General features: G+C 39.8%; 1 protein-coding gene across 2 annotated transcripts; it reads left to right on the top strand.

The window, feature by feature from the left end:
• Window positions 1-307: 307 nt before the first annotated feature.
• On the top strand, window positions 308-22,907 carry ERGIC3 (ERGIC and golgi 3). Of its 2 annotated transcripts, XM_026037298.1 has the most exons (14): window positions 314-401; window positions 481-551; window positions 1,078-1,165; window positions 2,479-2,598; window positions 6,411-6,504; window positions 7,323-7,488; window positions 8,517-8,574; window positions 12,455-12,469; window positions 16,039-16,070; window positions 16,754-16,850; window positions 17,476-17,540; window positions 18,924-19,060; window positions 20,361-20,416; window positions 21,973-22,907. In XM_026037298.1, exons 1-14 carry the CDS (start codon window positions 314-316, stop codon window positions 22,050-22,052), a joined length of 1,167 nt encoding a protein of 388 aa, XP_025893083.1. In that variant the 3' UTR covers window positions 22,053-22,907. The 2 variants fall into 2 exon arrangements, with proteins under 2 accessions (XP_025893084.1, XP_025893083.1); XM_026037299.1 differs by lacking the exon at window positions 12,455-12,469 and having other exon boundaries at window positions 308-401.
• Window positions 22,908-23,554: the final 647 nt, after the last annotated feature.

Raw genomic sequence — 23,554 nt, 5'->3', positions numbered from 1 at the left:
AACAGTGTAGGTTGGGAAGGAGCAGAGGGAGGAGGAAGGGGCCAGAGCGGGTGAAAACTTAAGGTCCGCTTGCGTATTGACACATTTAGGGCCCCCTGGGGTAGCTGCTTTCCCAGGGCGCTCCCGCGCAGCAGCCGCAGCCATGGAGCACCGCGGGCCGCTGTCCGCGGCGCGCAGGGAGCACGGCTGCTCGCTCCGCTCCGCTCCGCTCCGCTCCGCGCGCGGGGAGCGCGGGGCCGGCCGGGGCGGTGCTTGGGGCGGGCGGAGGCGCCGGCCGCCGGAAGGCGCCTTTGCTTCCGGGCCGCACGGCGCCATGGACTCGCTGTGGCGGCTCAAGCGCTTCGATGCCTTCCCCAAGACCCTCGAAGACTTTCGGGTGAAGACGTGCGGCGGGGCGCTGGGTGAGGCGGGGCCCGGGGCGGGCGGCCGGGGCGGGCGGCTGCGCCCCGCGGGCTCACGGCGCCTCTCGTCTCCCGGCAGTGACGGTGGTGAGCGGGCTCATCATGGTGCTGCTCTTCTTCTCGGAGCTGCAGTTCTACCTCACCAAGGAGGTGCGTGACGGCTCCCGCCGCGTCCCCCGCCGGCCCTCGGGTCGCGCAGCCGCTGCCCGGGCGGGTGGCACGAGCGGGGCTGCGGGGCCCCTGGCCGCTCCTCTGGCTTCTCTTCCACTCCAGCACTGCTGGTTTCCCCACCCGGCAGCTTTGGGCGGCCGGGCTCCTTCCCCGCACCCTACGACAACACTTGGTTTATGGTCTCCAAGCGAGAGGGACCTTCTGTATCTTCTCACTGATATTCAAACAGTGAATGTTTGAATGTGGCTGTGTTCTTCCAAAACACAGCCACAGGATGTTTCCTCCATCCCCGCATTTTAAGCTCCCCAAATGATTTTCTTGCTTTTTAAAAGTAACACAAATGGTAAAATTATAGCTAACACCAGAAGTGTGGAAGGTACTGGCCTGAGCATCTTTCAGATTCCACATATTGAAAGTCCTAGCTCCTGAGACAGACAAATGAAGGGAATGGGGCCTTGGATGTGTTTCCACATGAAACGACAGCATCTTTTTTTTTTTTTCCTAGGTTCACCCAGAATTATATGTTGACAAATCAAGAGGAGATAAACTGAAGATCAATATAGATGTTGTCTTTCCACATATGCCTTGTGCTTGTGAGTGGAGCCTCTGAGCACTGGGGATAAGGCTCTTTTCATGCCAGCTGAAGGCTGAACACACTCAGTGCATCCAGTGCTGTCCTTGTTGCAGGACAATAAAGTTTGTCATTCCTTGGGGTTACACAGTGACTTCAGCAAGGCCCGTGGGGTGCTTATCCCAGCACTACCAGCCTTGCAGTAACACTTTTATAGACCATAAGTGAGGGTAACAATATACTCATTAATTTGGGTTGCTTGGCAGTAATCTCAGTGATACTGAAAAAGCTATCACTTTTTTTTTCTTGTGACTACATATCTGACTGTATTGTAGTTGAAGAACTTCAGAGTCTCCTTAGGAAGAAGCATGACAACTTTTCTATGACTCTTGTACTTGAAGTTTGATGTAATGTGACAGCTGTTTTACAGGGATTTAAAAAGTGGAAAGAGTATTAATAGCCTGAATCACTTTTATCTAAATTAAAAGTACCAAGTAAAGTTACAGGATAAAGTGAGTGTAGATTTAATAGTTTAAAATTTTGTTAAAATATCTCTTGCAAGTCTTATCATGTATTACTGCTCTGCAAGTTATCTAAAAGTCTAGTGAACTTCCTTGCCTCTTTCAGTAGTAGTAATGTTTTTAGGATAGTGTACTGGACTTTAAAAACAGTGACTCTACCTTCCTTCTGACCACCCAAGATATTACTGCTCTTTACCTCACTCACTTTTAAAGTGGAGTGGGAAGGACAGAGACACTGGAAGACTCTTGTACTTTTCTTCAGAGCAGCTCTGCATTTTATAAGAGTGCTCGTTACGAGCAAGTGCCTTAAGGTCCCTTGCATCAGGCCAAGGCCACAGACCTGTATCCCCTTTGGAAAGGGTTCACAAGGAAAGGTGCTGATGTTGAAGCAGGTGGAAGGGGGGATGGGATAAAGGTAAGAAGGCGGCTTTGAATTGGTTTCAAGCTTAACTTCTGGACTGATGTTTGTACAAATGGCTTTTTTTTTTTTTTTGGTCATTGTTGCTGGAATTTTTTGTTTGTTTGTTTGTTTCTTTTTGCCTAAATACATTAACCAGCAGGGTAACATTTTCTGTGGCAGTTGTACACCAAACCAACCTCCATAGTTGGAGGGGTCATTAAGTATGCAGCTATTATGTATTTTATTTCCTGTAAGGCTCTTGACCCAAACCATGCATAATCCTTCAGTTTTGCACATTCTTCTCTCCTTCTCAATACAGAAAAAAATCTGTATTTGAACTGGTTGAATGTTTCCTCAGACTGCCACAGGCTATAAAAATATTCTTTTATGAACCACTTTGCTTTCTGGTTTCAGATTTGAGCATCGATGCAATGGACGTAGCAGGAGAACAGCAACTGGATGTAGAACATAATCTGTTTAAACAGCGTTTGGATAAAGATGGCAATCGTGTGACACCAGAGGCTGAAAGACATGGTAATACACTATTCTGCCTTTCTTGGATGAATGCTCTAGTGTTTTTTCCATCACTCTATGCATGTTTGACTTCCACAGGAACAAGTGGCAACTGAAGAGTGCTTAAATATCATAAACTCTTGAAACTGGAGTTCATAGCATCCAAATCTTCTAACTGGCAAATCAGACAAACTCCTATTACATTTACTGCTTTTGCAAGTTAAATTTTTGTCTGCTTACTCTGAAATTATGACAAAAAGTCACAGATGCACTAGAAGAGTAAAACAGCAAAATTAATGTCTCTTTATTACTAGAAGTTATGGAGCTCTTCTGTCAACATTTTGAGTTTGTTATTTCTTTACGTTGCAACAAGCAGACAAAATGAATCAACCTGGTTAGAGGAAAGAGCATCTCTCCAGGGAGAACTCCAGAGACTCGGTGCTTAAACTTATACTTGCACCTTTTTTTTCCATAGGTGTTGATAAATATCTAATAAATATATTTAGTTAAATCAGGCTGTTATTGTCTAGAAGCCTTTCTGTATTCAAAGGCTGTAATAACAAATTAAATCTGTGAGGGGCAAAAATGTCTTTTCTGGTTGTTACTTTCTGTTAACATTTTGCCTTACATGTGTTACCATGTAAGCATCTCTATCTGGCTTACTACATTGGACTTATTTCTCTAATTACTTAGTGCAGAGAAAGAGGAACTCCTAGAAGCTACTCATTTTTTTCCTGAAAAACAACAAAAAAAGCAAATTATAGCAAATTCTTTCCTTTTACAGACTTGAAAAAGTACTACCCCATGTTGTAAATTCATTCAGAAGAGTCCACCTGTCTTCCTTAAACTGTATGATCATCAGTTTCTTTTAGTAACATTGCCATTCAGTCAGTTAATTTAAATTGCAGTTGTAATAATAATTACCTTCTGTTTAGCAAAATATATACAAAGTTTAATAATGTCTGTTTTTCCTACTATTTTATTCCTAAAATAGTAAATGACTTCCAAATTTCCTGATTCTTGTACTAGGTTGCATTTTGTGCTTTGATAACTTCTTATTATATAGACTAATCCTAGGTGATTGTCTTTGTGGTTGGTGGTTCTTCCCTTTCAACCACAGATAAAATTTTGTAGTTTGATATGTGTGATCTGCATGCAAATTCAGGGCCATGTAAAGAGCAAGAAATCACATATGGATTTTTATGCATAGCGATTTCTTTGTAGCAGGTAAACTATACGTGTGTTACCTTTGGATGCTGTCCTTGAGACGGCTCCTTTGACAGCTGTTAGCTACATTAAAAGAGATTGTTATTGGGTAATATACCTCAAAGGACACCATGTAACAGTAGATGTGCTCTGTTCTTGCTCCAACTCAAAAGATGTTCCAATCTGACAACAATTATGCTGCTATATTTTCTGAGAGTATCTTTTAATGTAATTACAAGATGAAAGCAATACCCACTGTGTAAATAATGAATCATTTCATTTACTGTATATGCTGTAAGCTTTAGAAAAGAAGTCTCTCACAGTTTGATTCATTTTCCTGAAATAAATTTTCCTATGAGTATTTATTTTCCTAAAGATTTATATTTGCTTGATCGTAAATGCAATAAGCTATTTGATTAAAGAAATAACAGGTAAGGTTAATCACTGGCTTCATACATTCTAATTTTTACATTTAAAAACTTTCTGTGCTTAGTATGAAATATTAACCTGGGGAGGGATAACCCCAGGCATCAGTACAGATTTGGGGTTGACTTGCTGTAGCGCATCTCCGCAGAGAGGGACCTGGGAGTCCTGGTTGACACCAAGTTAACCATGAGTCAGCAGTGTGCCCTCATGGCCAAGAAGGCCATGAAGCCCCAAGAAGGCCAAGAAGCCCCAAGAGGACCAACGGGATCCTGGCCTGCATCAGGAGGAGCATTGCCAGCAGGACGAGGGAGGGCGTCTTGCCCCTCTACTCAGCTCTGGTGAGGCCGCACCTGGAGTATTGTGGGCAGTTCTGGGCTCCCGAGTATGAGGGACATGTTGCTTCCAGAGAGGGTCCAGCAGAGGGCAACCAAGATGATTAAGGGAATGGAACATCTCTGGTAAAAGGAGAGACTGAGTGAGTTGGGCCTGTTTTCCCTGCAGAAGAGAAGGCTGAGAAACGATCCTATTAATATGTATAAGTACCTGAAGGGGGAATGTAGGGAGGAAGGGGCCAAACTCTTCTCAGTGGTGGCCAGTGATAGAACAAGGGGTAATGGGTGTAAGTTGAAAGCCAGGAAGTTCCATCTCTATGTGAGGAGGAACTTCTTTACTGTGAGGATGACAGAGCCCTGGCACAGGCTGCCCAGGGAGGCTGTGGAGTCTCCTTCTCTGGAGGTCTTCAAAACCCGCCTGGATGCCGCCCTGTGCCACATTCTCTGGGTGTCCCTGCTTGAGCAGGAAGGTTGGACTAGATGATCTGTAGAGGTCCCTTCCAACCTTAACCATTCTGTGATTCTGTTTTTCTGTGAAATATGTTCATACTTACTATTCACTTTATGCACCTGCTCTTTGTTTCTCAATCTTAATAACTAAGTCTGTAGTAAAATTTTATTATCTTCTCAGCAGTATCTGACCATATATCATATTCCCTACCTGGCAGTTATTTATCCCTGGAGCTGTAGTCTTGGGGCTTATACAGGTAGTGCAGAAGTGCTTTAGAGATCATTTTTAATCTAAGAGTTTCTCTGGACATGGTCTCTTCAGGATTCCTGGAGTGAAATGATCTGCCTCTAAGGGAGCCCTCTTTTATGAAAACCATTGTTCTTTCAGTGTTTTCGGGGAAAAAAAAAATGAAACTTAAAACACAGACTTCACAGAATCACTTCATTGGCTTGCTTTCAAGACTTCCTTGGCTTGCTTATTCCTAACTCCAAAATTTACACACTTTTAGTATTTGTTTTGATGTAAGCGTACGTGCCCCATACTGAGGTGGCGCATCCTGCATGTCTAGAGCACAGACTTGGACAGGTTTGTTAAATCACTAGGAAAACAGAAGTTGCTTGGAGCGTTTTAGTGTGCAGTTGTTAATGTGAGTATGCACACCGTCAGCTTTGCAATCTTGGAGGACTGTATCAGTATTTCAGATAGGAGATTCCTGCTGTCATCTTACTTTGCACAGAAACAGACCCAGCTTTGTTTGTAGGCAGCATAGAACAGTTTGTAACGCACTTGTTCCAACAGATGCACACATGTAGCCTGTGGAAAGGTACAGAGTCATTTTCTTTAAGCCTTCTTTAATGCTCATATAACCTCTGCATATGACCTTCCTTTTATATAGCAGTTGAAACAACCAGCCAAGCAAGAGCAGCATGCCTGTTTTGCACCTTTCTAACACTAACACAGCCGGCTTCCATGTTGGAACAGGTTTATGCATCACGCACTGCTGTCTTAACTAATTTGAGGGCAATTCAAATTTTGTGTATATAGGGAGTCCTATATCAGCCACAGTTTACTGATGACTCTATTTTAGGAACGTTTATGAAACAAACATTTGATAAACAATGTTTATCAAAGCCTTTATGTAAGTAACGTGTTGACCAGCAAGGCTCATAGGTAGCCAATTTCTCCTGTGGTGAATACTCTTGAATACTCCTGCGGATGTGGCATGGATAAGGTGCTTCTGACCTTCGCAGCCTCTATGTGTGCTATTTCACATGAGCTTTTCATGCAGGGCACAACTTTGGATTCAAAGTCTTTGCATTTGATTGTAAATCAGTCACTGATGTAGAAGAAAACAAATTAGAGGTACACCATACTCTTTCTAGATATACCTTATCACTTTGAATGCAATTTTGTTTTAGAGCTGGGAAAAGAAGAAGAAAAAGTGTTTGATCCAAGTTCTTTAGATGCTGATCGTTGTGAGAGCTGTTACGGGGCTGAGTCAGAGGACATCCGGTAACTTTTATACCTTTCTTTCTGCATAAGCATTTCTTCTTCATATTGAAATTAATACCATTATGTTGCATGCATGTCTCTTTTCAGAGTTTCTATGAAGGTTCATGGAATTAAATCCTGGGCATTTGTGTGCAGAGTATTCTAAAAACTTGTAGTTGTAGGTGCGTCTTTTGAAAATATAATTGGTGAACTGCCCTCATGGTTGTCAGGAATATGCAGAGTTAGCTTGTCTAGCTTGTCTGCATCCTTATTTAAGCTCATGTGGAACTGTACTACCTTTTCCCCAGAGTTGTTTCCATATGAGGGATTCATGGTTCTACCCTTCAGCTTTTTCTTCTCAAACTCAGTGGTTTCACAACATGAAACCACTAAAGAAAACAGTGGGTTTTTTTCTGATGACAAAGATGTATTTCATTTGTAGAAAAGTAATGGAGAGAATTCCCCATTAGCCCTTCCTGCAATTTTGTCTGCCTTGACCTAAAACTGCCAAGAGTAGGAATTTAAATAAGCACACAGTGGGACACATGTTCACAGTGGGAAAATTTCTTTGTAAAGGAGTGACATGGCTGTGTGGACAGACAAAGCCCATTTCTGACTTAAGAAGAGCATTAAAATAATTTTTGTTGTTGTGTCAGAATCTCAAGAAGTGGTTCAAAAATCTCGATCTTTCAGCAGCATTAGGCAAACCTTCAAGGTCTGGTTGCTGATACCTGTTTTATTGCTTTGTAGAGTAAAAACCCACCAAGGGTTTATTTCCTGAGCAGATTATTTTTTTATCTAGTGATAGAAATACTAAGATGCTGTTTGTGATTTTGCAGGTGTTGTAATACTTGTGATGATGTCAGAGAAGCATACAGGCGGCGAGGATGGGCCTTCAAGAACCCAGATACCATAGAGCAATGCAAGAGGGAAGGGTTTAGCCAGAAAATGCAAGAACAAAAGAATGAGGGCTGTCAAGTGTATGGTTTCCTAGAAGTCAACAAGGTGAGAGATGGATTTTGTTTGTAACTTGCTTTGTCCTAGCAATGGCTTTGAAAAGGCAGAGTTCTGAATGTTCCTTTCTTTTTCCAGCCTTAGGTGTTCACAGTACTCTAACATAAGGGTTCTTTTTTCTCCAGAAGGCAGTTGTGTCCTTAAAAGAGTGCAGGAGGAAAGTCAAAATCGCAGTCAAAAAAAGCAGTGAAAGCAGAACATTCTCTGTGTTTCGCTGCGTGGATTGATAGGAAACATAGAGAAGCTTAGTTTTTCCTGTCATCTAACAAGTCCTGTTGTGTAAGTTTCTGGAGAATGGGAGGCACAACTTTGATGTCGGAATGTCCCACCTGTTTGTTTAGTCCTAAAACAGAGACATTGGTGGAGATAGCCATAATTCACAACTTGTCAGCAGTCATGCTGCATAGAGTGAAAAGTTATCTTCTTTAGAAAACCAATGGAGAAAAGACTAGTGAACATGATCGTTAAAGCAGAAAGTGGTCTAAGACGGTGCAGACACAGGGATTCATCTGTTTGCCTGTGTTGTGCAACTGGTACATTATAATTAAGTACAAGATATATGAAGTAGCTATAGAACCTATCATGTGGAGAGTTACCTAACTGAGAGGAGTTGGACATGAAGGTTACATACCCAAATACATTCTAGAAATCAGGCCCATTTTTACTTAACCTAACTCTCTGTTTTTGCGTATCTTGTACCCTTTCTGGAGCCCACATTCTTCTTTTCTGGAGTTGAGATCTTTTACTTACCCAGCTAGACTTTGGTTCATGCTGTCTTGGATACCAAACAAATATGGAGCTACTTACCACAAAATGTGGTGAGGAAGATTCACAAGTATGTCATCTGTTTATATTGTTACCCGTGAAAGTGACTTGCTTAGTGTATAACTTGGTTTTGTTTGTTTGTTTATTTTTGTTTTTGTTTTGTTTTGCCTTTTTTTTTTTAAATACCCTACCACCAGTATTGTTTTATTTATTTGGACTCAGCCTTTTTAATGAAAGATGATTATCTCCTGCAGGTAGCTGGAAATTTTCACTTTGCACCAGGAAAAAGTTTTCAGCAGTCTCATGTACATGGTAAAGTATTTCCCTTTGCTATTTATTGTAACCTTTTAGCTTCGAAGAATATCTGTACTTTCCCTTTGACTATCTCTGCACTGCCACCCACAATAAAAACAGCACATAATGGGGAGAACATTATTGAAGTTTTCTTATAGAAGATTAGAACCATTGTGAACAAATAGCAAAGCATCTTGTGGAGGTGCTGCCACAGAGGTTTAGAGGAACTTGCAAGGGAATGAGACAGTACCCTCAAATAATCTCACTTTCCCATAAAACCTTACTCTTCTACTGTAAAACAGTCTCAAGTATGGTGTTCAGTCCAGGACCTGAATATGCACGTCTGTGGAAGAGATATTTTAGAGAATTATCTGAAGAGAATTTTAAAGTAACTAAGTACATGTTAAACAAATTTCATTTATAAAGACCTTTCTCAAGTTATAAAGGACTTTTCAAGCATATATAAATACAAAGTGACCAGATGAGTACTGGAGAGTAGTTTATGCCCCATAGCTTTAACATGAACTTGATTGGAAATACTTACGGGATTTGATGAAACATTTGCCGCTGCTGTGATTTGGAAGCGTGAAATTTGTAGTCAGGTTTTCACATAGAACATTAATTTTAGCCTCATTCCTCTTCCCATAATTATCTGTAGAGTGACATATACCATTGAGGTGAGGATCACCAGGGAAAAGAGTAATTGATATATTTGAGGGGGAAAAAAACCCAAGGTTTTGGGCATGATTTCTGCAGATGAAATGAACCACTTCTGTGCAGAAATCTTGTCTTTTTTTTTTTTTTTTTTTAACAGTAAAAGCCTTTAAAAACCACTTAATTCTGCAGCACTTTTTTTGTATATTTATACTTAAATTAGCATGGCAACAGCGCCATGTACCTCATGTTAATGAGGAATATCTCTGCATTACACCTTTTCTCCGTAATAGGCATGAATGCAAACTGACTGTGCCAAGAGCAAAGTGCTCTGTGGTGTGTGTACTCTAGAGGGAGTGGATAAGGTCAGGATAGCTCCCTAATGCCATCTGCCCCAGAAAACTGCTGCAGACTTTTCAGAGGCACAGTTGTGAAATTGATGGGTTTGAGTGCAATGAAGAAGAGGAGAGATGACGATGTAGGTAGGCTTTGTGGAAACTTTTTCATACTACATAACAAGAAAAAAAAGGCACTTAATACTTTTCTTAATGTGCAACTTTTTCAGCTGATGGGGTTTCCCGAGTCCCTTACAGTCTATGGAGTCATCAGTGGCTCTTTTCCAGATACTTTTCCCATTTTACCATGATCCCATCTAAACATTTACACCCATTTGCAAGGAGCTTAACAGGTCTATTCTGCTGCAAGAAAAACACAAACAAACAAACAAACACTATACCGTACTCTCATTTGCTTGCAGCCCGGCTGCCATTAGCTTCATTTGGTGGACTTTCTGCTTCCTTTGGAAAATGATCCCTGCCTGCTCTCTCCCTGCCACTCAGGATGTCTTGGGTCTTTCTCGGGCCATTCTACAGGTCATGTCTTTCCTCAGCTGAAAAGTCTCAACCTACTCAGCTGATCATTTGTGGAAGCCCTTTAGCCTGAGCTTCTTTGCTGCCTTTCTCTGGACCTCTTCCAATTCTCCTATTTCCAGAAGTGCCAGAACTGCACCCAGGAAGAAGATCCAACTAGCGTTGTAGGCAGTGATATGATGATGTTCTCACTTTTCTTCTATTACTTTCTTAGTAGTACCCAGCATTTGTTCTCCCTTGTTTTCAACCTGTTACTGCACAAGGCTTTCACGACATCACCAAGCAGAGTCTCACTAGGTTCCCACTTTAAGAGAAATCGTCAGCTCAGGCAGTGTTTTATATCTTGTTATCACAGTATAACCTTTCTTTATAATCTTTATATATATGTATATATAATGTAGATGTGTATATGTGTGTGTGTGTGTGTGTGTGTATATATAAAATGCAGTCAGAAGTTTTGTATTTGCCTTTAATACCTGACTAAAACATTAAGTAGAGTTGGTCATAGGATAGCACTCTAAGAGCTTCTTTGGAAATATTTTTTTTTTCAATGATAATTCCACTGTTAGAACTTCTGTCTGTATGATTTTTAATCCTGTTAATAAGGTCTGCATTAATGATCAGTCCTGTTATCCTGCATGGCAGTCTCTTAAGCATGTTAAAGCTGCATGACTAAGAGAAGTCATAAACCGCCTTAACAATCCAATGAAATACTAATTCTGACAGACCTACATTAAAACTGTGATGACAGACAGTATTTCTGCTACTGTCTTATTTTCCTTACTGATTTGAGCTAGAGTATTCCCTCACTCAAACTGTGCTGGCTTCTGGAAAGTGCTTAGTGGCAGATTTGTCAGGAGAGAGTGATCCTCGTGTTGCTTGCTTCTTCACTGCTGCATTTCTGATTTATACTAGGAAATAAAGGGTTAACATGAATGTCAATACTATGGAGAGATCATTCATGGTGCCGCTGTCCTTGCATTACTTTGACATGCCTATACTATGTCTGTGCAACTGATGATTAGACCCATGTCCGTACTTTGTTGGGTGTTATTCAGATATGCCAGCTGGGAGATCAGCTTTTCAGTTTCATATGTTGATGCTCTCTCCACACCCTGAGAGTTACACTTGTAGTCCCCCAGATCTCCAGAACAGTGATTGCTATTATCATCTTAAAAACTGTAGTCGCTCTCCTAGGTAGGAGCGAGTTGAAATTGCCTTTTTTTTCTCCCGTCCCCCCTCAAAAACAGAATAAGAACTAACATGAGACAGAGCTAATACACATGCAGGGCTAGCACTGAATGAGCTGCTTTTTGATACCTGTGTAGTTATTTTATCCTCGGGAATGCTCAAAACTCTTCTTTTTACACTGGAGGGAAAACTCCTTTGAGAGGTGGCTTATGTTGGTGCTAAAAGACTTACTGTCTCATCTGTTTCCATGTAGGGACACAAGCTGTTTACTGATGTACCAAGCTTGTTTTTAAGATCGCAAAACTAACTTTTCCATTTGCCAGCAGATTACAATCTACCAGAGTTCAAATTGAATGAGTTGTTGGGGATGGTTAATATTTGCCAAGCAGCTATCTGGAGGCTCTCCACACTTTCTCCATAGCAAAAACACGTGGTCACAAAAGCTTCACCAGGATTCAGAGGCCCATTTCCAAGCAGGTTTAAAGCTATGGAAGTTACTGGTTAGTCCTGTTTGGTGCAGTCACATGTAGAACAGTCTTTTGAAAACAACAAAAAAATGGCAGTTAGTCATAATAAATATTCTGTGAGATATGCAGTCCACATGCCCCCAGGTATTTACTTTTGTTGAGATCTTGCAACAGAATGAGGAAAAATAACCTCATGACTTCTCACTGTACTTGTATGTCAGGTATGGTGAAAGAAACACAGGACCGTTTGACAGAAGAATGTGTTACCTGTTACTCACATTACTTACAGCTTTGAATGACAGTCTGTTATGAATGTACAGCTTGGCTACACTTCTGAACAGCTTTGATTGCTCTTAAAATAACCTTTTCACTCCCCTAAGGGATTAAAGAAATGGAATCTGAATATCACTGTTGTCTGACATGCTGCTTTAAAGCTTATTTGAAATATATGGACATCCCACTGTAATCTTTTTCTTTTAGTGATTAATTCCCTGCATTTTTGTGTCCCTGTTAGTTTTTCAATGACTGCTTGTCTGGTTATTGGTTCTTTTGATAGCTAGGGAGTCTTTATATGTGGCCTAGAAGAGACATCAGCAAAAGCAATTATTCTTCCTCTTTTTGGTATGAGTTTTAAATGCTGCTTTATCTGAATCTCTGATTTTCATTATAAGGATCTGAATATTTCTCTTTTCTCTCCTACTCTGCTTGTTTTTGCAGTGCACGCTGTTGAGAGTAAGTGTTGCTATATCCTTTCTTTTTCAAAACAGTTTACTACAGAACTAATCAAATTTCTATTATTTGCTGTGCCCCTAAATCTCCTTTGGGAGGAGCTGTTAATCTAGCCTGGGATTTAATTTCCTAAAAGCTGTAAGGAGATCCATGCCAGGCCATTCTTATGTGATAAATGACGTCCCCAGGTGAAAAAAAGTGAAAAAAAAAAGTGAAAAAAAGTGTCTTTGACTTCACTGGTCTTAATATGTCAGTGTTAGATGTAATATGGATTGTTAGTTGTTCTGTGCAGATAACATAATCGAGAGGGATGTGGCAGTAAATTGGAGATACTTCTCTCTTTGGAAATCAGATGGAATAATTATCTCATTTAATCTCATTTTGACAACAAGGTAAAGAGTTTCTCCTGAGAATGCATGCACCAAGCCTGCTCGTTTCAGTATATGCAATAGAAGGTTTGGGGGCAGGCGGAGTAGGGAGGTTATAAGTTTATTTTATTTTTGCTTGTTTGTATTTTTAGAGGATGACACAATTGCAGTGTTTACTGAGTTGAAACATCAACTGTAGAATCTGGCAAAATCCTGGCTCAGGATCCCTGCTCTGATTGCCTCCCCTCGCTGCAATGCTTTTGGTGTTGCTGCCTGCATTAGTCCTGTCTTCACAGTGCATCCTTGGCCCTCTTCAGCATCTTCCCCTCACTGTGTTCCTGTAAGATATTTTGCTGAAGAAAATTCTTCCCCAGGTTAAAATCTGGTGACCTAGCGTGCTTTGGAGCAGCACGTTTAGGTAGCTGAGTCTCATGCTCCTTGCGATCTTACTGCATTTGTTTTCAAAATCCTTAGTGATAGGAAATGCTGTTATTCAGTTTTACAAGTAAAGGACTGAGGCCTGGATTTTAAGATCACCGAGAAAACTTTGTGGTTTTTCAGGTCAGAAGAAGGTTGGGAGAATTCCTCAGGCTGCATATCTTAAAATTAATTAAAATGATACTAAACATTGAAGAACACCAAATTATATAAGAATGGATAGATTCCTTGAGAAACCTGGGATGTTCTGCGTCTTACCTAATTAAGCCCTGCAGTTAGAGAAAGGAAAGTGTTGGTTTCTTTAGAAATAACCATCTCTGGTCCTCGCTGGTAGTTTCTTAGTATCTCCTGTTTCCTTGATAGTTTTCTTCCCTAAGTAGGCTAAATAGCCTATTGTTTTATGTTAAGAAATCTGTGGATAGCTAAATGTTTATCTCCAATGCAGACTGTATAAACATACATAGCATAAGCCTCATTGATCAAAAATAAATAAACCTGTAGTCTGGTTGAAAACTGTTTTAGAGACTATATGCCTAGATCTTGCTTTTTCAGAATTTACAATCATTTATTTGAGAAGCGTTTTATAAAAACTGATTAATCGGCTCTTTACATATGGAACATTATAGCAGAGCACTATGAGGAAATCACATTTTATGATGACTAGTCCTTATCACATGCTTCTCTCATACTCTGCTGCTACTGTGAGATTCCTCAACCTTACTAGACTTCACATGTTAATGAATGTGACTATTAAAGCACTAGAACTGAGGGGAAAAAAAAAAAAAAAGCCCATAAGCGTGTGTAGCCCAGTCCCAGGAAGGTTTCCTGCTGTGCTCTGTGTTGAGGGTTTGTACCATTGCTGCAGTGCATTAGCACAAGCATTTGTGCAGCTGTGTCATTAGCCTTATTTAGGAGCTGATCTGTTTGCAAAAATTGTCTCCAGTAAAACAATGCTTTTGTTTCAGCTAGAGCACAAAGACTGTGTCAGTAGTCTAGCTTAAATGCAGCTCATCTATATCTGGAATCTTGATTGATAGGATTTTACTGTTAGCTGAATATTAGCTTACTGTTGTTTGTAGTTTGGTGAAATACAAAAGGCTGTGAGTCTTAACACTTCAACAGTGCCTAAAACAACTTCTCTCTTAAGTGCATTATATTTTATTGATTGCAACATTAAACAGAGTGTTTCTTCTAAGTAGTTATGAAAACGGTATAGTATAATCTCATCACCACTTCTCCTTTTCTTCCTCTCCCTCCCACCGTTGCTGTTTTCACAAGTAATTCCATATTTTTAGTCTTTTTATAAGATAAATGAGTTATCTGATTGAACTGCTTCCACACAAACGCCACACAAATGGCTGTGCTCATGGTGAAGGAATGTCTGCCTCCTGTCTTCCAAAGCAGGAACAGGGAGGAGGAGAATTGAACACCTGAACCCCGTGCAGCTCTCAGCGCTTAACTGAATGCTGCCTCTGTAATGCAAAACCAGTGCCTTGTTTCCACTGACTGCAGCCTTAGTTTCTGAGTGCTGAATATTTAAGTTGTGCAATGCATTGTGGCTTCCCTAGATCAAAGTTGAAGGAAGAGTATATATAGCATTTCCTGCTCTAACAGCTCAGCCTGTGTTTTGCATGCATATATTTTTAGTGAGGTTAATGTAAGCACAAATAAAGCTTGTGTTTTTTTCATAGAAAGGTGTTGGTAAAAAAAATGTATATTTATGATAAATGTTTATTTCAAAAGAGAGTTTAGTTTAAGTCAATTCTTCAGCTTTGCAGCCTTCCTTGTGCTGGATTGTATATCAAAATCCTTTTCAGAGAGCAGCGTTCTTGATCTTCATTAATATTATAGGAGTAGTTGGTGAGCTGACTCCATCAGCTCATAAACTAATAGCCCGCAGTTTCCAAACTGGAGTTTTCTTTGCTAAGGTGAAAGGTTAATTCTGGCTTCCCGAGCATGTGAATCTACCTGTTAAAATGTGTCACAGCCTGTTAAAGACTGGCTGCCTTTGGATGGCTATATAACTTTGGCTGTGCCTGTAAGAACAATACTGCAATTTACATGTAAGCTATACCTCCATCCTGAGACTGATGCTCCTGGCCTTGCATAAAATCACTTGAATAACAGGAAGATACCAGTTCTTTCCAAAAGAGCCTCTTGTTGTCCATATCTTTGCCATGTCTCTTCTGGGTGCGTAGTGCTGCGAAAGTCAAGATACTGATGTGTCCAGGAAGTGCAGCGAGAGAGCAGGATGCGATTCCCAAAGGGCATCGCTGATGAGAGCAGCCTCCTCTCCTGTGACATAGGAAAACTGCTCAACTGTCCGTGCAAAGACTTTTCTTTTCCTTATGTGTTCCTTGGGCAGCAATGACAAGACCGGTGGGAGTGCTCTGGTGCTAAGATGCTGAGGAATTTTTTGGATGCTTTCATGTGTCACTGTTTAAGTCAGAAGCTGTGCTTAGTTATTTCTTTAGATCTGTTGTGCTAGTGTGTTAACAGTGGTTAAAGGAGCTAGGCAAAATCTGAAATGGTTATGACTTAATGACTGAGATAGTGAAATTATCCTTGGTCACTTGTGCAAGCTTGCTCTTTCTCCCACAGATAAAACTACAGTTTTATCTGTCATGTGTCCTACTGCAACTAAGAGAGAAATCCAAGTTATTTTCTTGCCATTTTAGCAAGGGAGTTCCCTCGTAAATTAAAGTAAAGAGATCTGCTTGATGCCATTGTCTGAATCACATTTTTAAACTATTTTTTCTGTTACAGTTCATGATCTCCAGAGCTTTGGACTTGATAATGTAAGTGTTTCCAAGACACAGTGTCCCAGTTCTCTGTCTTCCTTTTGGATTTTCTTCCCATTGCCATGTTGAGATCCTAGTGTACTGAAAGCAGCTGACTTTAAGCTTTTTTCAGTTTGAGGAGAATCTAGGACCTGCTTTTACACAGAGATCTGATGTATGTTCTGGGACATCATGTTGCCTGGCAAGCCTGTTTCCTTCTTCCTGAGACCCTATAGTGCTACAACCTTGGTTATGAACCTGTGCTTCCCAGTCCCATAGGGATTTGCACAACTGCTTCTAGATCTGCTAGAGGTTACCCTTGCCCTGCGAGCAAGGCAGATGATAGCACGACCTGTACCAGTGAGGTGTTTGAGAGAATGGTGCTGCTGGGGCTCAGAGGAGCACATGGAGGAGCCTACTCTGTAGATGTGAGGGAAAAGCACTAGGATTTGGGGATTTCCAATAGGAAGGGGAGAAATTGCAATTCCAAAATGGAAAGTTTTGGAATCTCTCGCAAGTAATAAGAGCGCATGCTTTGCAATTTACTGTTAAGAACTGCAGAATTAAGGGAGAACTTGGCTCTGTTCTAGAGCTACTTGAAGAAAAGGATAAAAAACAATTAACTCCAGGCCCCTTACCTTTACCTATGGATACCTATGAATGTCATGCAGTTGTTTGAATTATTAACAGCTCTATTTCAGATCAATATGACACATTACATCAAACATCTCTCATTTGGAAGAGATTATCCAGGCATTGTGAACCCTCTGGATGGGACAGACGTCACTGCACAGCAAGGTAAAAGCCAGCTGAGAGATGACTCTTCCTAAGTATTTTTTTCATAAAGTTTCTGAAAATGACTGCTGTCTTCCATTATTATTAAGAGAACTAAAGGAACAGGCTGTTCTCAGATGAGGGTTCACTTTTTTTTTTTTTTTTTACACAAACTGTTTCTACACAAATAAGCATGATGTTAATTAAGCTGGTGTAGGATACCTATTTAGAATTGAGAATATTTTCTCATGATTATGAGAAATGACCATGATTCTGCATGGATATGCTGTTAAACAGAAAATTGTCCCTAGCATGAGATTTTTCTGGAAAGAAATTGAGCTGGTAAAACTGTGGTAAGGTAACTGGTTCACAGAAATTCTTCCGTTTAATCAAAGTAGAAGAGCTGCTTCATTTTGTTTCTGGTTGAATAAGGAACAGAATCCCCTTTGGAAAAAGGAAAGCTACTGTTAGACATTAACTTCATTCTCATTGAACATCTCCAGTAGCTGTGGCACAAAAAGATACTTCTTGAGAAATTTCTCAGAAAAAAAAGAATCTGTACCTGCCTGTCCTGTCATTTAAACTTTTATAGCTCTTTACCATTTATTACAGTTGATATTTCATTGTATGTCTCTGACTTTGCTTATAGCTTCCATGATGTTTCAGTATTTTGTCAAAGTGGTCCCCACAGTATATATGAAAGTAGATGGTGAAGTAAGTACTTTTTTTTTCTTTTCCAATTGATTTGGGATTTTTATGAATATCTGCATGTTCTTGTATCCTGTGTTGATGCACATACATTGACTTACACATGAGGTCAAGCTTTTTCTTATATAATAATATCTATTGTGCTTATACATGTGTTGCTGCTGGTGCCATAGCTGTAAGACGTGAAGTAGATCTTCACGCAGTGTTAGTTGATTCTTTCTTACAGCCTGCAGCATAAGAAAGTATTTTTCTGTACTTCTTTGAAAGTAGTTTTGTATATTTTAAAATGTTTATTCTAAACAAATCTGTTTATTTGGTGGCTACAAGTCTCTCATCTCCAGGTCTTTATAAGTAGTAATTCCACAGGATAATCAACATTTCATTGTTCTGAATAATGTTCTTTAGATTTTATTTTTAATCTGTCATAGTAGTTAATTCACTTCACTCTTTAGAACAAATGCAAAATCTTCAAAGACTTTCTACTTTTATTCTGATTCCTACCACGTTCTTTATCGGAGCTGGTGGAAGCGACAGAAACTATTTGACATTCTTCATGTAAACAACTCTAACAAGATTAACAATTTCTGTGGAGTTCATCTGAAACATATTTCAGCCTCTATCCCACCTAGCTGAAAGTTATCGCAGCAGTTTCCACATGTTTAGGATGCATAGTGCATGCTCAGGGGAAGTCAAAGCAGCAAGGAGATCCTGAAAGTGTTCTTTGAGGAAAAACCCAGGATCAGCATGTCTCCAGTTTAAGAACTTCTGGAATCTAAACCCCTTGCTCTGAGTCCATCCTATCTCCTGAACAACCCTAAGGGTGCAGCAGATTTTCAGAGGATGACATGGATTTGGTGTACAAGGGGAAAAAATATTTGAGACAATTAGTTTTAAAGTACCACGGACAAAAGCTGAATGCTCAAAATACAAGGACTCTGAAGTACTAAAACAAAGATCTTGAGTTGGTGTCAAATATAAAGACTCATACCTCTACCAAGGACAAATGTAACAGTAGTCTAGGTATCAAAAATACAAATGTCAGAAAGAGAATACAATTTTTACTGTGCGCAAAGCTGGAACGACCAGGGCCAGCACTGCAGAAGGATGCACTGCAGGCTTCTGTCAGGGGTGAGCTGCAAGGAGGCCTCCAGATGGTGCTCTGCAGATGTTGGAGGGAGTTGGAGTCCTAGGGAGTCGACTAGGTGTAGCCCTGTAGTAAAAGTAGACTTGTGTTAGTGGTGCTCCTTACAGCCATTAAAACTGTGATTAAACTCAGCTGTCACACAAATGGTTGGACGGGTTTGCTTGAGGTGGTCCACTGAGCTCTTGTTTCAAAAACCTTTCTTCTTTCTTGCTAACAAAACTGTGCTTATGTTTGTTTCCTACCAGGTGGTAAGGACAAACCAGTTTTCAGTTACACGGCATGAGAAAATAGCCAATGGGCTAATAGGAGACCAAGGTCTGCCAGGTGTGTTTGTGCTCTATGAGCTTTCTCCCATGATGGTGAAGCTAACAGAGAAACACAGGTATGAGACCTTCTTATTTTTATTTCACATTCACCTTTACTGATTTGTCTTTTTGTATAGCTTAAACCACAAGCCTCATTTAGATGCTACAGCGCAGACTCCCTCTCATAGTCAACAGAGATGAAGGGGCACTTAGGGGCAGTTCCTCTCAGTGTGAACACTTAAAGTGGATTAGAGGTTTTCTGGCGTTGTCTGAAGCATCTCAATTCAGCATTAAGACAGTGAGCTGGAGTCTAATAAACTGGTTCATAGTTCAGTCTAATTTCCCCAAAGCCTTTTACAAATCATAAGCATGATCACTAAATCATAAGCATGAACAAATTTTATGATTTGCAAAAAATAAGCATGAACAAATCATGACGCAGTTCTCCTGAAAACGAGAATGGAAAGTCTATCTTTTGAAAAGAAAAAGGTATCCAAGTCTTTTTTTTCCTTTTCCAAAAAACATTACAAGCCTAAGGCACAAGCCTAAACTTTGGATAAAGTTATCAAGGTATCTCTTTATCCAACATTAAACAACTTGTGCATTCCCTTCATGAGAAGACCTGATGTCTCTTGGTTTTATGTAGCATAACCATTTAATAAAACTGCACTTTGTCCAGAGAACGTCTTACTAGCCCCAATTGTGGCACCCATCCTGACCCAGTGTGTTTTTCTGCTTTTCCTGTATTGTCTTACTGGCACAAATGGTGGCACCCACCCTGACCCAGTGTGTTTTTCTGCTTTTCCTGTATATTTTCTGTATGTTCTAATCAGGGTGGAATCTGTTTCTTCTTTCGGTGTCCTCAGTTAAGCAGAGGCTTGTGGTTGCAGGGAAACAGCATGACTTGTGGCTGTCAAATCTTTTATGATCATAATTAGGCAGGGTTAAATTTGAGACCTTAAAATGTATTAGCATTAATAAATGCTTGGAGATTTTTTTTCTGTGTTATACCAGCCTCTTGTAAATTCTGTCTGAGCGGGAGTGGCTAAAATCTAAAATGAAAAGTCCATCCTTCAACTCACTCCTCCCAAGGTTGTAATTTAGATTATTAGAGTGCTCTGCTTAAAATGCTTTTCTTCAGCAAAAAAGATGGATTGGAAAAATAGGGACTCCATCCTGTTGTTGATAGGAGTTATTTAATTGTTAAAATTTTTCATTGTTAGCTGTTAATATTTATGTAGTATGTATTTATGTAGTATGTATATTTTTATACATACAGTATACAGTATATTATGAATTAGTTTGTATTAGTTGCTTCTTATTTAGCTGTCATTTTGATATCTGAGCTCAGGCTGATTGTTTAAATTGTTTTTCTAGGTCCTTTACACATTTTCTTACGGGAGTCTGTGCTATTGTTGGAGGCATATTTACAGGTATTGCACTTATAAATCTTTTTTTTCTCTAAAGAGCAAACATTTTCCATCTTACTGTTCTGCATAGTTGGTGATGAGCCCCTGTCTTCTGGGTTATGATGATTTCCACCTTCAAGAGGCAGTATAGCATGTTCTGCAGAGCTATGGGAGAAGCATCAAAATGCTTTTAACACTTTAGGCTTTCAAGACACAACAAAAGTAGACCTTCACAGTTTTTTCTTTCTCTCTAAAAGATATTTTGTTTTCAAATAACGCAGTCTTTTGTATAACTTTGAATGCAGTTGTACTGTTCTCTTGGTTAGCCAGGGTCTGCAAGCAGGTAGGTGCTTTCAGGTAGAACCCAACCTGATAAAATCCTTGAACCCAAGCTGCCATGGTCAGATCCAGTCAGAAGATATCTGAGTGAGATCTAGTTAGCAGACCTTATTGCACCTAAGCAGCTTGTAATTTCAATTTTTTTTTGTATAACAAAGGCAAGTATCCTCAAGTAGTGGCATCCAGTTCATAGTTTTTGCTGACAGATGTCATGTTTAGATTTTCTATATTCTAGGGGTAGATCAAATCAGCTGTGTAATAATTTTGGTATTACAACATTAAACTCATCCCACAAGTAGGAATATTTTCAAGGCAAAATGACCACAAATGACAGTCATCTGAGTTAACTGAAAAAATAAATAACAAGACCAAAGAATACATATTATTAAGTAAGAGAAAGAAGAATCAATCTTAGCTGCTGCTCTTTAAGTAGTATCACAATGTCTCGGGTTTTTTTTTTTTTTTTTTGTGTAGGGTCAAGAAACCATGTATTTGTTCCCTAGGTTAGGGATGCCAAATAAAAGAGAAAATAAACAGGGGATATTACAATGACTTTCTGGCACCCTGTTCTCCCTTAGGTAAAAAAGAAGGAGCTAAGCAAGAACTTGTCCTGTGAAAGCTGTTAGTGGAAGCAGGATTGTCTGAAGTAGCAGAAATCCCATTCTGAGATTTTTCTTGGTTGCAAGCAAGTAGTGAGTTAACAGATTCTTGCAGAGCTTTGGCTGGAGAGATCTATGGAAAATACTGCATAAAGAACTAAGGACATCACTGTATTTTCTATATTGGGTCCTTGCTTGGCACACATCGCAGTCTGACCTAAAGGGCATCCATAAAGGGAAGTATGTCCTTTGTAGCATAGACTGGTTTATTTATAAAGAAACCGAAATGAGTATGAAATGTAAAATATTGCCTTGGCCAGCTATGTCAGAGCAATGAAACAAACTAACCTTTCTAGATTGAACTTTCTTTCCAAATTTTTCTTGCTCATCAGTAAGCACATGCAGCTTGGCTTGTCTTATCTTTACTACTGTAAGAGAAATCTTCCTCTGGAGAAGCATGGCCATGCCTGTCCCTGCAAGCTGGATTTTGTCTCTCCTGATGAGTTGAGGACCTTCATGTCTCTGAGCAGCCACAGCTGTTTCCTCTTTTTGCACTGACAGAAGAGTTTGTGTTTTCTTTCCCTGGAGTTGTTCCCTCTTCAGGGAATGTCTGTATTGATTCATCCGTTTTTCTCCTTCTAGTTGCAGGATTCATTGACTCCTTGATTTATCACTCAGCACGTGCCATCCAGAAGAAAATTGAACTTGGCAAGACAACATAAATAAGCCATGACCTCACTTAAAACAAACAAACTAAAACCTCTAAGGAGAGCTAAATAGATTTTTTTTCCAAACTACAAGTGATCCTTGTGTGCCCAAGACCTACAGAACTACAAGAACTGCAAGTGTGTGCCCAAGAGAGGAGATTCAGAAGTACCAGACAGCCCCAACCACTCTTACATTACTCTGTCATCATTCTTTGTTTGTCATTAGTTTGTGGGTGGAACAGCTTGAACTTTGCTGCTGCAAGGATGTATTACCCGTCTTGTCTGGCTCTCCACACTCCGTTGTACCAGCCCTTTTGTGTCCGTCCATGTTCATCAAATTTGCCTCCCAAAAGAGCTGCTGGAGATACTGCATGGTGATGGTTTCCAGGAATAAGGTACTACATTATCATGAAACCTAGAGTTGATTGAAGATGCCATGGAAAAAAAAATCTGGCAACACTATTTATCTGTTTTCTTTTTTTCTGTTTGTTAAAAAGATTTCTGAGTGTGCTTATGCACATGTCAGATCTCTGAAAATGTGCTGGATCCCTTGTGCTTTTCTGTTGACAGGGCTGAGTGATGTGGCGAGAACTGGCACACAAGATGTGCTTACAGCACCATGGGGCATTGCAGTGTTCTCTGGCTCCAAAACACTCTCTTTTTATAAAAGGTGCAAGTTGATGTTTCAGTAAAAAACAAAAACAAAAAACACCATTTGCAGTTTTAATTAATTTTTAAATTGGATTGTGTTTTTCACTTCCTCTCTGTTTCTATTTTATAATAAAGTTAAACCTCTATGGGTTTTGTTCAAGCATTTAGAAGAACAATTAATTTATTTGAATCAGTCCTAGTAGTGAGTTGTTACTGACCTGTTATGTGGCAAAATATATAGGTATGTCGTGATGTTGAGGACTTTTTTTCTGTTGAATGCTCTACACAAGTGAGTAAAATGTTTGGTGCTGAGGCTGGCAGAGGACATTGAATTATAAAAAATAACGGGAAGACAAAGAGGAAAAAGAAAAAAAAAAGTGAATCTATTTCTCATTTTGAGGCAAAATAGGGTCATTTCTGTTGAAGTTCAGCCGTGGTTTGGCTGAGTTTCTTGTATTTGCTCTAAACCTAGAGCAGTTGAACCATTTTGGCTTTTGCAGTGCAGAGACAAGCAAGCATCAAAGAATGAAGAGAGGAAGTCATTTTTAAAACTCAGAATAAATATACATAATTTGAAAGTAGTATTTGCTTAATTATTTGAATTTATCTTCAAAACAGCAAGTATAGATGTTTTCAAGCAGAAAGAGAAGCAATTTGAGTTGTGGGTAAAGAAATTGACTTATCTCCATCCTGGAATAGAGGGAATTTTTATTAAAAATTATTAAAAGTTATTAAAAATGCATTTGGAACAAGGGTATTTAATAAATCCACTAGGTAATTCTAACTACTCTGGTTTGAGGAAGGAGAAGCATATAGTATAGTATCTCTACAAGGAGCAAGAAGTGGTCTAGCCCCTTTGTCACACA

Source organism: Nothoprocta perdicaria, unplaced genomic scaffold, assembly GCF_003342845.1.
Source record: "Nothoprocta perdicaria isolate Ctin4 unplaced genomic scaffold, notPer1 scaffold_196, whole genome shotgun sequence".
NCBI lineage: Eukaryota > Metazoa > Chordata > Aves > Tinamiformes > Tinamidae > Nothoprocta > Nothoprocta perdicaria.
This window is presented reverse-complemented; position numbering and strand designations above follow the sequence as displayed.